The 16,534-nt window shown below is 39.7% G+C and overlaps 1 protein-coding gene across 1 annotated transcript; it reads left to right on the forward strand.

Annotated features, from left to right (window-relative positions):
• Positions 1-952: 952 nt before the first annotated feature.
• Positions 953-2,577, forward strand: LOC136886396 (farnesyl pyrophosphate synthase-like). The gene has a single exon (XM_067159170.2). The coding sequence runs from the start codon at positions 1,106-1,108 to the stop codon at positions 2,357-2,359; it is 1,254 nt and encodes a 417-aa protein (XP_067015271.1). The 5' UTR covers positions 953-1,105; the 3' UTR covers positions 2,360-2,577.
• The last annotated feature ends 13,957 nt before the right edge of the window (positions 2,578-16,534 follow it).

Raw genomic sequence — 16,534 nt, forward strand, 5'->3', positions numbered from 1 at the left:
ACTATGTAGTTTTGAAACTCCAGTCCTCTTTCTGATCTTTACATTTATTTTTTTGTTTCTGTTCTCACCATTCCTTTATTTATTCTGCGTAGCATAGTCTCTCTTATATGATCCTTGAAGTAGGCCTATGTATGCAATTTATTCTCCGAACTCATTCAGACTTTCAGGACCAGTTGTTTTGTCACTTAGATCAATAGGGTTTGGCTAAATAAACTTGAGCTTGTTACAGAAAAGGAACATTAAGAGTGGTAGGCTTTGTACATTTATGCTGCCCTCGTATAGCACCCGAAAAAGAAATAGCACTTGCTAGAAGGAAATAAAGTATTATACTTACTTTTGTCTTCAGTAATGTGATCGACATACATCCAGTATTAAACCATAAATTCTACGTCAGCATGCTACAAAGCACGTCCATTTATACGCCTTTCTCTAGGCTTATTTTTGCCATAGAATTGTTAGGTTATATTCATACTGTAGTTGAAAATTATGATTGACAAAGCTTACTGGTGACTCAGACATGATAAATGCATGCACTACTAGGATACGTAAATATAAATACTATAATAAGATATTAATTACACGAAATATCGCGACATCAAGGCTAAATCATATTCAGCCTGCATTTCATGTATTTTGGCTTCTGTCGCCAACACCACAGAACGACAGAAAATATGCAAAGAATACCAATAACCGCAAGTAAGAAACAAATATGAAGTATCGTATTAAAATATCTGATCTTTTCTTTCTGACTCTAGCCTAGCAATCGAGTACATTAAACTGATCAACGCATTTAATGATGAGGTGGAATATTCGCGCTTAGTTTTTTAAAATAATATTAGCGCCATTCGTTGTGAAGTTGCTAAAAATATTCTTTGCGTACAGGATCAAAGCCAAAGAGGATAGAAATCAAAGCAAGCAGAAAAAGCATAGCCTGCATAGTAACCAATGACAACTTTGTACACGTGCGAGCTTGCGTGAGGGGAGGTCATTTGTCAATGGCTGTTGTTTTCGTCTTGGTGCGTAGTGAAGTAAGCTGAGATTTGCTCTCAGTGAAGGTCAAGTGAGATATTATTGCTTGTATGGGCTTAGAAACGAACGCTTAGCAATGCTTGGTTCTGTACGAAGAGGCGTTTTTTGCACTTTCCAAGTTGCAAGTAGGCGATTGTCTGGTACATCGTCCGCACTGCAAAATGATCAGTTCGCGTTAAGTTCACAACGTACAGCGGATAGCAGTAAGTCTGCGGTTTCTGCGAAGCGCCCATGGTCCGTGACAACACGCAACACAACCACGGCCGTTCCCGTAGCCTTTTCTGGGACTGCTGTAAATAAAGACGAACGTAGAGAATTCATGGCTGTTTTTCCTGACATTGTTCGGGATCTCACAGATGCTGGAAGACATTTGGATGTACCTGATGCTACAAAGTGGTTTTCGAAAGTTTTGCAGTATAATGTTCCTGGAGGAAAGAAGAATCGCGGTCTTGCCGTGGTGTTTGCTTACCGAATGCTAACTCCACCTCAACAACATACCCCAGAGAACATCAGACTTGCACAAATCTTGGGATGGTGTGTAGAGATGTTACAGGCATTTTTTCTAGTTATAGATGATGTGATGGACAATGCATTGACAAGGAGAGGAAGACCTTGTTGGTACAGGCATAACAACATTGGGACTGCAGCAGTCAATGATGGCATCCTCCTAGAAAGTGGTCTTTATCAGTTGATCCGAAAATATTTCTCAGATAAGTCATATTACACTCAGATATTGGAACTATTCCATGATGTTACCCTTAAAACAAGCATGGGCCAGTCATTGGACTTGTTATCTACAGAATTTGGAAAGAAACCAAACTTCAGCAAATTTACGATGGATCATTACAGTGCCATTGTTAAGTACAAAACTGCATATTATTCATTCCATTTACCAGTAGCACTGGCTATGTTAATGGCTGGTGTGAAAGACGAAGAGATGCATCGCCAAGCTAAAACAATTCTCCTGGAGATGGGTCATTTCTTCCAAGTTCAGGATGACTTTCTGGATTGCTTTGGAGATCCTGCAGTTACTGGTAAAATTGGAACAGATATTCAGGATGGCAAGTGCACTTGGCTGGCAGTGGTTGCCCTTCAACGCATGACGCCTGAGCAGAGAGCTTTGTTTGAAGACTCCTATGGTTCAAGTGACACAGCAAAGATAGAAGCAGTTAAGGAGCTCTACGAAGTTCTGTGTATTCCATCAATGTTTTCTGTGTATGAAGAGGAAACGTACAATCTTATCAACACCCATATTCAGCAAATTTCACGTGGTTTGCCACACCAACTCTTTTTCAAGTTTCTTGAGAAAATATGTAGACGAGAATGTTGAAAGATTGATTTCAATTGTTCATTTTTGTTCTGAGTGTTCAGTGGACTGTCACAAAAACTCTTTAAATGTGAGACTTCCCTTAATACCGAATATATTGGGAGCCTGTATTACTCCTCTGCTTCAAGCTTGACTGAAATAAGTTGTATCCATAGGTGGTTGGCCATATCTTTTACTATATTACCATGCATAATACAGTTAAAATGAAGTTGTTGTTTATATACTTGTATTATAATGGATTGAAGCTTTGCCTGCTTCCTTTACCTTAAGCCAACTTGTAGACTTTATGAAGATTTGCCATATATTTCGCATTTTTGCCCGAGCTTCTGATTATTACTTATACTTATTACTTTTTGGAAGGAGCTTTACATTTTTTGCTTAACGCAGACAGATTTTTGCCTGACTGGGGTAACAAAGTAAGTGGGCATTATTACCTTTATAATGATGGTTCATTGCTATCTGTGGCTTTAAAATGTCACTAATGTTGGTACAAAAGATAGGTTAGGAATCCAACATGGCATGGCTCACAAAGATGTCATAACATGCTACACAAGGCTGTCAACTTGTGTGTGCAGTTAGTGGCAAGACCATCAGTCTGGTTTGGTTAGATTATTGGCTACCGAGCTCGATAGCTGCAGTCGCTTAAGTGCGGCCAGTATCCAGTAATTGGGAGATAGTGGGTTCAAGCCCCACTGTCGGCAGCCCTGAAGATGGTTTTCCGTGGTTTACCATTTTCACACCAGGCAAATGCCGGGGCTGTACCTTAATTAAGGCCACGGCTGCTTCCTTCCAATTCCTAGGCCTTTCCTATCCCATCGTCGCCGTAAGACATATCTGTATCAGTGTGACGTAAAGCAAATGGCAAAACAAATCAAAAAATAATAATAAAAATTATTGGCTAGTGACAAGACCATTGGTCTGGCTAAAAGAATCTGAGAATTTTACTCCTGGTTCTTAATATATTCGTGTCGCAGATACATCTGGTACAAGCTATGGCACTCAAAATTCGTGGTTTCATTATTTTCACTGAATGTGCAGCCCTGTAGCCACACGTGATGTGAGCTCTTTCAGAGACAACTGCTCCAGCCAATAAGAACATACATAATGGTCATATTTCCAAGTCTCTGTTTTACTTTTAATATTAAGTAAAAATATTTATATGGGCGGGACTGTTGGCCTCTGAGACTCATAATGGAAGGATCTCTCCTCTCTGCTAGTGTATCACTGCACATCATTTATACACAATTTTCTCTTTCCTAAACATGCACACTTGCTAGTAAATTGTAACCGAGTCTAAGTCAATGTTTAGCTATTGTAGCATATTATTAGGATGTCAACTTAATCAGGTATTGCATAGGATGTTTGTTCCATATTGACTTTAACTAATAAAATGTTTATTCCTTTAAATGGAATGTTTTATATTTCCATCATGTAATACTTATGTTAGTATATGTTTCAGTTGGTGAGACCTCCTCCTGTTAATGAAGGTCTCGCTGGCAGAAACCTGCTAACATACGTATTTATGTCCATAAGTATTGAATGGTGGAAATTTAAAACATTCTGTATAAAGGAATAATTATTTTATTATTAATTAGATGTATCTTTACAGTCTTAAGAACAAGAATTATTCTCTTATAATGCTATTAAAACAGCGTGCATGTTCTGACAGCTCCCAGCGTGGGAGTAAGAGGTGGCAGTTACTGTGGCAACCAGTACACGCCTCCCATTTAAGCCAATCCCAGCTAGACACACTCTCTCTCCCTTTTCCTACTCCCTCTGCTTAAAGCTCCGAAAGGCGGTCGGTCCGCATTCCACGCTACCAATTAGTAAGCACATGTGGGTGGGCTATATAACAGTGTCTGCTTTGAGAGATAACATCATTATCTGTGTAGTGTGCTTTTGAAATCAGCTAAGTATTTATAGTGCTATTGTGTTCGTGTTAATAAGTGTATCGTTACCAAGATTGGCATTTTAGTGTAGTGTAAATTTTATTATTGTGCAGTATAGCATCATTTTTAACACCTTGTCATTTACTGAACTACTTCTAAGATATGGACTACAAAATGTTACGACCTGTTCAGAGCGCTGCTAAACAACAAAGAGAACGACCAAGAATTCATTCACTTTGAGAAAAGACAAGTGTAATGAGGAGGCACGGCTTAGTTATTCGTGGTCAACCTCGGATATGGTGTGTGCCTTACAAGAATATTTTTAGGCTAAAAGAGAAAATGGAGGCCCACTGTTGTAGAAAGAACAGCAGCAGCGTAAAAGATATCTCAAGCTATAGTAATTAGGATCGGGGAAAGAACAAGAAAGAAAAGGTGCCTTGGGAAGAAGGTGAAGGGGAAAGAGTAGGGGTGAATATCTGGACCATCACATGATGGGTTTGGACAAAGAATGTGGGATTTTAGAAATTAAGAATAACAACCTGTGGTTAGAATGTATAAGTTCTTTTACTTCGGATTTCAATAAAAAGTGGTTCCATGACTAATGATGGCAAGTTAAAAGGCATAATACCAATATAAACGGTCCGTGATTGGACATTATAAATTTTCCAGCTAACTCATTCATGGTTGCCAGCATTTCGCCCCCGTGTGTTAGGTTGGGCTCGTCAGTTAGTACCTAACACACCTACCAAGACGCATGGCTAGTGCATACGCTGGCAACCATGAATGAGTTAGCTGGAAAATTTATAATGTCCAATAACGGACCATTTATATTGGTATTATAAATTTACTCATTCGGGACAAATATTTCAGATTCCCTATGGGAATCAACATCTGTATCATCAGTTAAAAGGCACTCAAAACGACAAGGTGAAAGATAGACTTTTACCTCTCACAACTCTAATTTCAATTATATCTGGCATCATAAACTGTGCTGATGGCTATGACAGGGTACGACCAATTTTTCCTCTTTATATAATACAAAAAACACATATTTCTCTCATCCTCACCCGGATATGAACCCAGAATGTTGAGCAAGCCAGTCAAAGTGCCATTCTGCTGCTGAAATCTGCCAAAAAATGAAATCAATCGTCCGAAGATAGATTGATTAAAGCCTATGAGGGAGGGCAATGAGGAGTGCGTCTTACGATATTTGAACTGATAAAATTACTGCTGCACTACCTTGGAATAATAGCAACAGTATTTAATGTTATTCTAACACTCTCATGATCCCCGTGCACGGATATTATTTTCCGCAGTGCCTAGTGCTTTGATTGTGATTGTAGTAACTCCTTTCTGATCATGTGGCAACACAGTGCTCCCACTCCCTTGCTTGGCGCCACGTGCTGCGAGCTGTCAGAACACATGGGTTGTTTTAATAGGACTATAGTGTGTATGAATGGCTGGCAGCTAACCACCTGTTTGTTTGAGTTGTTATGGCCTGTTATCCCTTTAAGGTTTAGTCTGCAAACATCTGTAAATTAACTAAATGCCTCCACAATCTTCTATCTGCAACTAGTTCTGTGGCCTTGTTTAGTTCTATACCTCTTTTATCTAAAAATCATTAGAAATTGAGTCTAATCATTGTCATCTCCCTCTACTTCTCTTACACTCCATTATTCTACTAGGTAACCTATCCTCAATTCACCTCGCATGTCCCCACTACCAAAGCCTTTTGATGTGTACACCTTCATCAGTCGAGTCCATTCCGAATGTAGACTTTATTTCCTCATTCCGAGTACCCTCCTGTTTTTGCCAGCAATCATTCCCTCTACATTCATGTCTGTTAATTCTAATTTATGAAAAAAATATGAATCCATCCAGCTTTCCCTCCTGTAAGGCAAAATTGGTCTGAAAACAGACCGCTGCTGTTAAGTTAAGTGTTGTCCTGGAGCTGATTTCCTTCTTACAGAATGCTGTTGATTGCAACAGCGAACTTCCTGCATTAGCTTTGTTGTACCTTCCATGGCAAAGTTTTACCATGTGCTAGGCAACGTTAGTACCATGAGTCACCACTTGTAGCACAGACATCTAGGCCCAGTATGACAGTCTTTTGTTTATTTCTCGGGAAGGACATGATAGTACAGTGCACAAAGCTGCCAAAGTAGCAACTAATGATGGGACGATTGGTATACATTGTTAGGTGCAGCTGGTGAAAAAATACCATTGGTCTGGATTGGTTACGTCCGGCTAGTGACAAAACCATTAGTCTAGAGTCAAGCAAAATGGGTCTGGCTGCAAAGAGGCCATTAGCCCTTAGTATGTCGGATAGAGACTAAGCCGTTGGTCTTGTTTTTATCGTGCACCGGTTGGTAGCAAAATGTATTTCTCTTGATTGCTGGGAATGACATATCCAATTATACTTCTGCCCATTGCAATGCTAGTAGCTGCTCAAGTAATAGAGAATGCCACGTGCTACATTTGATTAGGATATAAAAGTAAATGTACTACTGGGGGCAGGCTGGTGGGTCCCTGGCTATTGTAGTGCACCTATCTCTCCTGTAAAAGGAATTCCACGTAAGATTTGCATAATTTCTACTCCCTTATAATGTTATTAGTTTGCGTAACAGTTAGTAAAAAACTACCCAGTCTCACTCACTACACAACCATCCTGGGAGAATGCACACTTTAAAAAACTTAGTCCGGTGGTATTTGAAGGGGCTCAAATATGTCAGCCTCGTGTCGGTAGATTTACTGGCACATAAAAGAACTCCTGCGGGACAAAATTCCGGCACCTCGGCGTCTCCGAAAACCGTAAAAGAGTAGTTAGTGGGACGTAAACCAAATAGCATTATTATTATTTTTATTATATTATTAATTTTTGTATCATACTTATTGCACCTATTTTCAGACTTGTTAGATACAGTATTATCCTGCAGGCTTTAGGTACAATCTGCCATTGAAATGAAGTGGCATATGGCTATTAGTGCCGGGAGTGTCCGAGAACAAGTTCGGCTCGCCAAGTGCAGGTCTTTTGATTTGACTCCCGTAGGCGACCTGTGCGTCGTTATGAGGATGAAATGATGATGAAGACGACACATACACCCAGCCCCCATTACAGAGAAATTAACCAATGATGGTTAAAATTCCCGACCCTGCTGGGAATCGAACCTGGACCCCCTGTGACCAAAGGCCAGCACGCTAACTATTTAGCCATGGAGCCGGACAATCTGCCATTAAGACAAAGGCATCGGCTTAGGTCAAATTGTTTATTACATTTCTACCTAACTGAATCCGTCCCTGCCACTTAATAACTTTAAGTAGGTTAATCATGTAAAACTATGAATTACAAAGGTGAAAGTTTACAGCCTTGTCTAACCCCTATTAAGTATCATGAACCAAGAAATCGTTCTACCATCAGTTCTCACCGTACATAAATGCCTTTGATTGCTTTTAATAATCTACCCTTAATCCCATTTTCCCCCACTACAGCAAACGTCTTTTCCCTCTGTACTCTGCCATATGCTTCCTCTAGATCTACGAAACAAATATAACTGTCTATTCATACAGTTGCATTTTTCACTTAACTGGTGCACACTGGAAATCTAATCCTGAGAGCTCCCCTGTGGTCTGAAACCACACGAATTTTCATCCAGTTCACTCTTAACCGATGATTTCACCTTTCCTTCCAAAATGCCAGTGAATACCTTCCCTGGTATACTGATCAGTGAAATACCTCAATAATTGTTGCAATTCTTCCCTTTCTTATAGATAAGTGCAATTACTTTTTTTGTCAAACCAGAAAGTACCTTACTAACATTCCATTCTAATCTGATTATGTGTAACCTCCTCTTCTACACTTAGTGATACATATTTTAAGTATTATATTTTTCTTGCCTAACCTTGGTGTCTCAGCTAAGTATAACAGTTCATTTTATTCTCTAGTCTCTTTGCTGGACCAGCTCCTCATTCTGCTCATATTCTACTTTGTGTTGCTGTGACGTCATCACGTCATGTGATTTCCAATCTCCTATCAATTACCTGGACCTCTCATCTGCCTCCGTAGCACAACAGTTAGCACTATTAGGTGCTATTGCTAGAAATTTACGAATGGCAGGGGGGCTGGTATGTGGTTGATATGGTACATGCAGCTTGCCTCCATTGGGGGTTTGCTTGAAAAGAGCTGCACCACCTCGGAATGAGGACTCAAGTTTACGTTTATAAGCTCACCTGCCAAAATCAAAGTCCTGCGTGAAAAGGTGCTGTGTCAGACTGCAGAGGTGAGCTGGCTCCCCCCTGCTCTGCATCCCTAACATCCATGGCATTAAGGTGAGGTTAAGACAGAGACAGCCTTTACACTTCTTTATTCTAGTCAATACACTACATTTGATCTGATCCACATTTGCCCCCATCTTGTCCTGCTACTTAGAAATACTTCGTATATTCAGTTATCATTTGTTATGATCCTGATCTCCTGTTTTCCTTACTTTTCCTTTTCTATCTATGCCTTTTCTCTATAACCTTCCCCTTTCTTAGATGTCATCTGTTTTGCATTCCCGGATTACAGGTGGTGTAATGTTGAGGGAAGATTCGAGTAACTGTTCTAAGCTGCCTCATGACAGCAACCTCCAAACTTGTGACTAAGTTGTGCATGTTATTGAATTGATGTCAATGTATCTACATTGTAAATTTACAGTAATTTGAAGCTTGTTCTCCATTATTCCCTATTTTAACTTCTGGCGAGGTTATTTAGTGAAATTATTCTTATTAGACATTAAGCAATTTCAGACTTGTATAATAAATATACACTATCTGATCAAAAGTATGTGGACGTCCCTGTACACTAGTGAACAGCAATAAATAACGCATTGCACCGGTATAAAAGGAGGCAAAGGAGTTTGTATTGCTCATTGTGACTACAGATGCAACGTAAGTAGGTCAGGTTTGCTTAGCAACTTACAACGTGGGGGTAATCATTGGCTGCCGTATAAGTATGAAATATGTAAGGGACATTCATAACCTTACAGACGTACCTACATTGACTTTCAGTGTAAAGTGGAAATGTGAAAATAAACCACGACCTGATCGGTTTCGTATACTAATACCCAGGGACCAATGAACTTTAAAGAGGTTGGTGCAAGAAAAATCATCAGTTGCCTATGGAGAAAATCACCAGGGAATTTCAAAGTACAGTGCAAATTACAGCCAGACCCATGACTGCGTCAGGAATTAAAGAATAGGGTTTCATGGGCGAGAAGCTGCTCACAAACCAAATATTTTCCCTCTTAATTTAGGACTGCATGGCACTGTAAGCACAGAAGGATATCAACACATTTTGAATGCTTTCTTACTATCAACTATGGAAATCAGTTGAGCGATAGCCTTTATTTATACCAACCATTCTAAGCCATAAAGTGGCCTCTATAAGCCAATGGTTTAAGGATAATAATACTCTACTGTTGGACCTAAACCAAATTAGAACACCTTGGGATGAGTTAGAACAATGGCACTCCCCCGTCCAGCATCAACATGTTCTCTGGCTACGGCTCTTGGGAAAGAATGGGATGTCATTCCCAGAGAAACGTTCTGACACCTGGTGGAAAGTCTCCCAAACAGAGTTCTCCCTGTGGGTGGGGGCAGTAGAATAACACTCACATTATCCCCTGCCTGTCATAAGAGGCGATTAAAGATTAAGAGGGGCCCATGGGCTCTTAATTTGGGAGCGTGGGTTGGCAACCACAGGGCCCTTAGCGGAGTCTTGACATTGCTTCCACTTACTTGTGCTAGGCTCATTTTCATCTAACCTATCCAACCTCCTTTGGTCATATTTTGTTCTTTTCCAATCCCAAGGGTGTTAGAGGATATGAGGCCTGGGGAATCTTTCATTTTCATGCCCCTTGCATTTCTTTGGCAGATACCTTCATTTTCCAAAATGTTGGATCCCTTGCAGTTTTTGTCTTCTGATTTGAGTTGTTAAGAGGATGGTTGTCCAGTTGTAACTCCTCTTAAAACAATAATCACCACCACTCCGCAACAGAGTCAGGTTTGTGATCGTATTAATGTCGACTTTAGAGAGTATGCTGCCACTGGCTCTCTCTTTACTTTGAGGTAGGTGTCTGTATACGTTTGATATGGTAATGTATATTTATATTATTGCTCTTGACCAGCTATTTAGATGATAGGACAGTGTATCACTTGAGAGTGATCATAAATTAGTCTCTTTGAATAAAGCTATATTAACATTAATTTACCAAATTTTCAATGTAGATAAAAGAAGTTACTAAGTGACTGTTGTAAAATATTGGATGATTGTGCAAGTATCTTATAACCTCTGATTGTAATGAAGTTCGATTCATGTTGACTTTTTCAGTAGGGCATGTCTAGAGTCATGATTTTTTTGCATTCATTTTTGAATGATTTCGCGAGAGGCATACTAAATTTCGCGTTATTCGCGAAATGGACATTGCCATATCGCTTTAATGAAATTCTAAAATTAATCATTGTTTCCTTAATTGGTTGGCTGTGGGAAGGTCTCCAAATCCGAACCAATAGAAAAAAGAAAAATCTTTGTCAGAAAGAGGTCTTAAAAAACCTAGTCTTACTATCACTGATCCTTGATTGTGGAGGTTTAATTGATGGACTGTATAATCCTGGTACATACTTTTGAAGCCATTTCCGGACTGCAGGGTCGTCTACCTTCTCCAGCGGAATGTTGGCTTTGAGTAGCTTCGCTGTTGTTTCGTGAATAAATTCCATTTTTTCACTTTTAGTTTTCTTTTTCATATCTAATGGGAGTTCCATTGTTGCCTGCCGTTTCACTGCTGGAGTGCTAAATTTACGTTCTGAATGTTCCTTATTTTTAAAACAATGTTTTGAGACAGTATCTATTTTCTCCCACTCGATACAAACATTACAAAATCTACACATTAAAATATTGCTTTCGAAACGTACAAACCTTCACTCGCAAACTGTTTAGCTCTGCTGTGCACCGTAACACTTGTCGAGCGACCCATCTTCGCTACTGTCTGTGATCACTTTCTTAATTTTACCTGACCACGAAGCCGAATTACACCATTACGTCATTAGGGATTACAGGATTGCACAATGCCGTGAGGAGTCAGGTTGGGGTGCGATTACCAGCCACCAAGAACAACATTCCAAACATTTCGTTTGGCAAGAAGCCTTTTCTTTGATACCTTGTCTTAAAGAGATTTTCCAGAACAGTAATTATAACATATTTCTTTCCTGTTGATGAATCTTTGTTCACTCCTTTTCTTTTCATACATAATCTTGGAACAAAATGTCAATTTCGTTATTCTCTACAGATTTCGCTGTAATATCGCGCTTATCGTGAAATAATTGAATTTCGCTTTAAAATGGCCTTATCGCTTTAATTCGCTTTAATTCACGAACATAATATCCGTATTTTCTTAACCAGAAACATATGATTCGTAAAGATATTGCAAAATCGCTTCAAAATATTTTTTGTCGCGTTTATCGTTAATGCGAAAAAAATCATGCCTCTAGGTATGTCAAATGATGGCCATATTTGTATGTAGAGCAGTCTTCGAATACTACTTGTTTAATCGGATCATTCATTGGTTAGTTCGGCTGGCATGGTTGTGTCGTCTTCATCATTTTGTCCACATCACGATGTGCAGGTCACCTATGGGTGTTGAATCAAAAGACCTGCAGCTGGCGAGCCAAACATATCCTCGGACACTCCTGGCACTAAAAGCCATACATATATCTATATACTGTATTAAGAGTTTACTAAAAAGCAGCTTTGGCAAATCCGTCCGACTGTTCTACTGAACCAGTTTGCTTCATTTTAATTTAATTCTCTCCAGAATTACCCGCCGATGAATCATGAGACATTGATAGGACTCTTGAAGTAGCACATAACAACAGATAGTCAGTGTTCATAAAGGTATAAATCACATCACTATGTAACTCAACACTTTTGGTATTCTTACTCATTCTCTTAAGTTCAGTCGACTTTGAGTAATCATAAAATTAAATTAATAAATGATCAATCCAGTAATTGCAGGCGAAGGCTTACCCTAAACCGCAATACATTCTGTACTTAGCAGGTTGCTAAGCGACTAACAGAAGACTTAAAAACCCTCTTACTGAAAGTGAAAGAAGAAAGTTCAAAGGCTGGACTAATGTTGAATGTCAAGAAAACAAAAATTATGGCAACTACACCTGTCAATTCATGGCATGTAGGAGGAGAAAAAATTGAGGTAGTCTCCGTTTTCAACTATCTTGGCTCACAGATTTGCGGTGATGGTGAGAATCAAAAGAAGATTGCTACTTGGTAGAAAGGCAATGACCAATCTTGACAATATCTTAAGGAGTAGAGACATAACATTAACAGCAAAGATCCGTATAGTAAGGGCTATGGTTTTTCCAGTTGTGATGTACAGATGTGAGACCTGGACCATAAGAAAAGCTGAACACCGTACAATAGACTCCTTTGAATTGTGGTGTTGGAGGAAAATCCTTAAGAGTCCCATGGACCAGACTCCTGCAGCCAGACCCACCGCGCAGCACTTCGAACCCACGGGCTCCGGCAGCCCAGCCCGTGCAGTGCCTTTCTCTTTCTAACGCGGCGTGCCTTTCTCTTTCTAACGCGGCAGCATACTGGCCCACAGCACTGGGCTCATACGGCCCACCGCAGTCCACCGCACTGGGCGGGCTTCGTGGAATAACCTTGAGTAGTTCTCCACAATAACATGTGCGCTGTGCACAACGAAATGTTCAAGTCACACTACTATTCGGATCATTCACTCTATGAATTCCGTACGCTACTAACATATTGCAAAATAGGCTAATCAGATTTTGAAATTAAACGCTAGATATTTCTCCTGCAGTATAATAATAATAATAATATTAATAATAATAATAGTAATAATTGAAAACAAACAGAAACCTTATTATAAACTAATATTCGTTTGCAATTGACATCAAGTTAACTGAAAATGAATCTAAATAACACGAAGCATATTCATAGGACTTCATTCGCGTTTACCTCAAAATAAAATATAAACAGAAATGACGTGTAATTTGCCAACAACAAAAACAATCCTGAACATAGCTTTTACTTAATGTGAGTAGTTTACTGGTCATTGTTAATGTGGTGGAATGGAATTACTGTGAATGAAAAGAAGAGCATCAGCATTGTCGTGCGTTGATAATGAAGCCCGCTGAACTGCAATTTATCTCTGAAGCTGAACATGCTTGCATACATATTACTTTCTTAGCGATCTGGTGAAATTTTGGATAGTTTTGTCCATTTGTTCTCCAGTAGGATGCTATATCTATCTTCTTGCATTCCACAATTTTGCTTTAAATATCTTTCCAGCTCATCTGTTGGAATAGGAGCATCATGAACGTCAGTCCACGAAGAAAATTTCATTACTTTGGCAGGTTGTGGCATAGTCGTGGAGTCTGATGAAATGGCGTTTGGCTTTTAGTGCCGGGATTGTCCGAGGACATGTTTGGCTCGCCAGATGCAGGTCTTTTGATTTGACTCCTGTAGGTGACCTGCGCGTCGTGATGAGGATAAAATGATGATGAAGACGACACATGCACCCAGCCCCCGTGCCAGCGAAATTAACCAATTAAGGTTAAAATTCCCGACCCTGGCAGGAATCGAACCCGGGACCCCTGTGACCAAAGGCCAGCACGCTAACCATTTAGCCATGGAGCCAGACACGGAAACATTAGAATGCTCATCGTTCATCGTAAGTTTTTATCTAATCATAGAAAAGACAAAATCAGTGCGACTCCTTTAATCTAAACTAATATAATAAAGAGAGAGCGCGAATTTTGTTAGTTTGTGTATATCTGGAGGGTAATCTCAGAAACTACTGGATTGATTCTAAAAATCCTTTTACTAATGTAAATATACATTATCCCTGAGGGACATGGGCTGTATTTTATTTTCAAAACAATTCAAGGTGGGGGCGACAGGGAAGGCATAAAAATAATAGGCTAATATAGGCGAAATATCGAATTTGTCGTGCAAGGACAACACTAAGCTCATTTTAAGACCCTTGACCCAAAGAACAAATCTCGGTAAGCCCTATGGGCCCGAAAACTATGTTTTACGGCCCTGAAACCGACTGTTATGGAGATATTGGCACCACACTACCCCTGCTTTCGGAATCCGATAAGGAAATGAACTGCCGTAACCATGGCAACGCCAGCTCCAGGGTTCTACAGCAGCGCGATTATGTGTGTACGTTTGGGCATAGCTGCCAACCAAAATTTGTATACATAATCCCTGAGCATATCTACAATATATCTCCAAAAATTAACATGTTACAGATGTGAAGTGGTATTTATAATCTCTTTTAAAAATAAAGAGACATGTCTCTCTTTTTTGTTTTTGGAAAATCCACGTAGTTGGGGGTGGAGGAAGGGCTGGTAAAGGGGTTGAATTCTTTTTATGCAGATACTTATATCTCAAAACCTGAAGATGTTACAGATGTGGAAATACGTATTTGTAATCTCCTTTAAAAATAAACGTTCTTTTTTTTACTTGAGAGGAGACGTTCTCACGTGTACAGTTCTATGTCGCATGGTCATCTCAGCCCCGAAAGGCAATACGACAAACTTTGTTTACAAAGACTTTCTGGGGTAAATGAAACTCAATTTTTCAGCGAGGTTTTATACTTAAGGGATTTTCAGATAATGTCTTAGTACAGTATCGAGGAACGATTACTTTTATCAAATTACGAAATTCACGCGAGAAGCCACGAGTAACTGCTAGTGTGTACATAAAGTTCACCGCAGCAGATCGTACAGCACACAAAATTAACGTCTTTCCCATCACCGTCAACTGCAGTCTTGAATACCAATCAAATACGACTTTTAAGTTTAGGATCCGGTTCAGAAGTCTTGTATTGTGCGGTTTTTAGTTCGTTTGTTGCTGCTTTTTCTTACTTCACGATTTTTTGCCACGGTTTCTTTTCTTTTGGAATTACAGTCCACATTCGTTTCCGATAACAGGATAGACGGAGAAGTCAAACTGAAAACCACAGCAAATTTGATCGGCTCCACTCGACCGTATTGCAACACACTCCGGTGACACGCAGTACACTGTACACATTGAAACAGTCAGCCCATAGAACTACCACAGCACTGTCCTTGGCTCACCGCGTACGAATGACAGAGCGCTGGCCCAGACCGGCCCGTGCGATGACGTCACGGGCTTCGTTTGTTCGAGCCTTTCAAAGCCCATTGCAGTGTACTGCTGAAGCAGCTCATGGGCTGGGCCTCGCTGCAGGACTCTGCCATGGACTGCGAAGAGAACAAATAGGTCAGTTTTACAGCAAACAAAACCAGAGTGTTCTTTGGATGGCCTAATCCTGAAACAAAAACTAAGCTGCTTTGGACACACAATTCATTAGAAAAGACCTTAATGCTGGGAAGATCGAAGGCACAAGGAGAAGAGGGCGGCAAAGAATGAGATGGATTGATGGCATCACAGAAGTACTAAATTCCAGCTTGAAAAATCTTCAGGAGGCAGTGCAGAACAGAAGAAATTAGCGTATTTTAGTTCATGGGGTCACGGAGAGTCGGAATCGACGAAACAAATAGAGAGAAAGAGAGAAGCGACTAACAGTTTCATTAATATTCTGATCTAATTATATGATTTTCATCTTTAGTAATTTCATTGCATGCAGCCATGTTTGATTACTACATGTCAAGCCAGAGAGTATACACTTCCTCTGATCATTATTGTGTGTTATATCCTCTTTGATTTTCTAACCTTCCTCAGCTTCTTAATATACTTAACAGATGGCAGAACTTTCCTAAGAACTTACGTGCTGCTAATAGAAAATATCGACATACGCACAGACGGGAAGGTATCAAGTCGACTAGCCTTCTGTAGGACCATTAGCAGTAATAAAGTGCACGGGTAACCTCTTGATAAAGTACGTGTCTGCTTACTGGGAACCAGTATTCAGTCACGTCCAATTGTATGTTGCACTATCTCGGGCAAGATCGTTTGAAATAATGTTAAGATCCAGATACACCCGAATAGTCGAAGTACGGTGAATGTTGTATGGAAAGAAGTCTTATAAACTACATAATGAATGAATCGGTTATTATGTACCGGTGTTAAATATTCATAGAAATATTGGAAAGGGCAGGCATATCAAGACGAGTTATCTGACCTGTTTATAATGAATGCTGCAGAGCAGCGCGAGTCCACTAGTATATTTATTAATTTAAAACCAAATATATTTGTTCAACGTTACGCATAATCATCTTATTC

Source organism: Anabrus simplex, chromosome X (genome assembly GCF_040414725.1).
Source record: "Anabrus simplex isolate iqAnaSimp1 chromosome X, ASM4041472v1, whole genome shotgun sequence".
Taxonomy (NCBI): domain Eukaryota; kingdom Metazoa; phylum Arthropoda; class Insecta; order Orthoptera; family Tettigoniidae; genus Anabrus; species Anabrus simplex.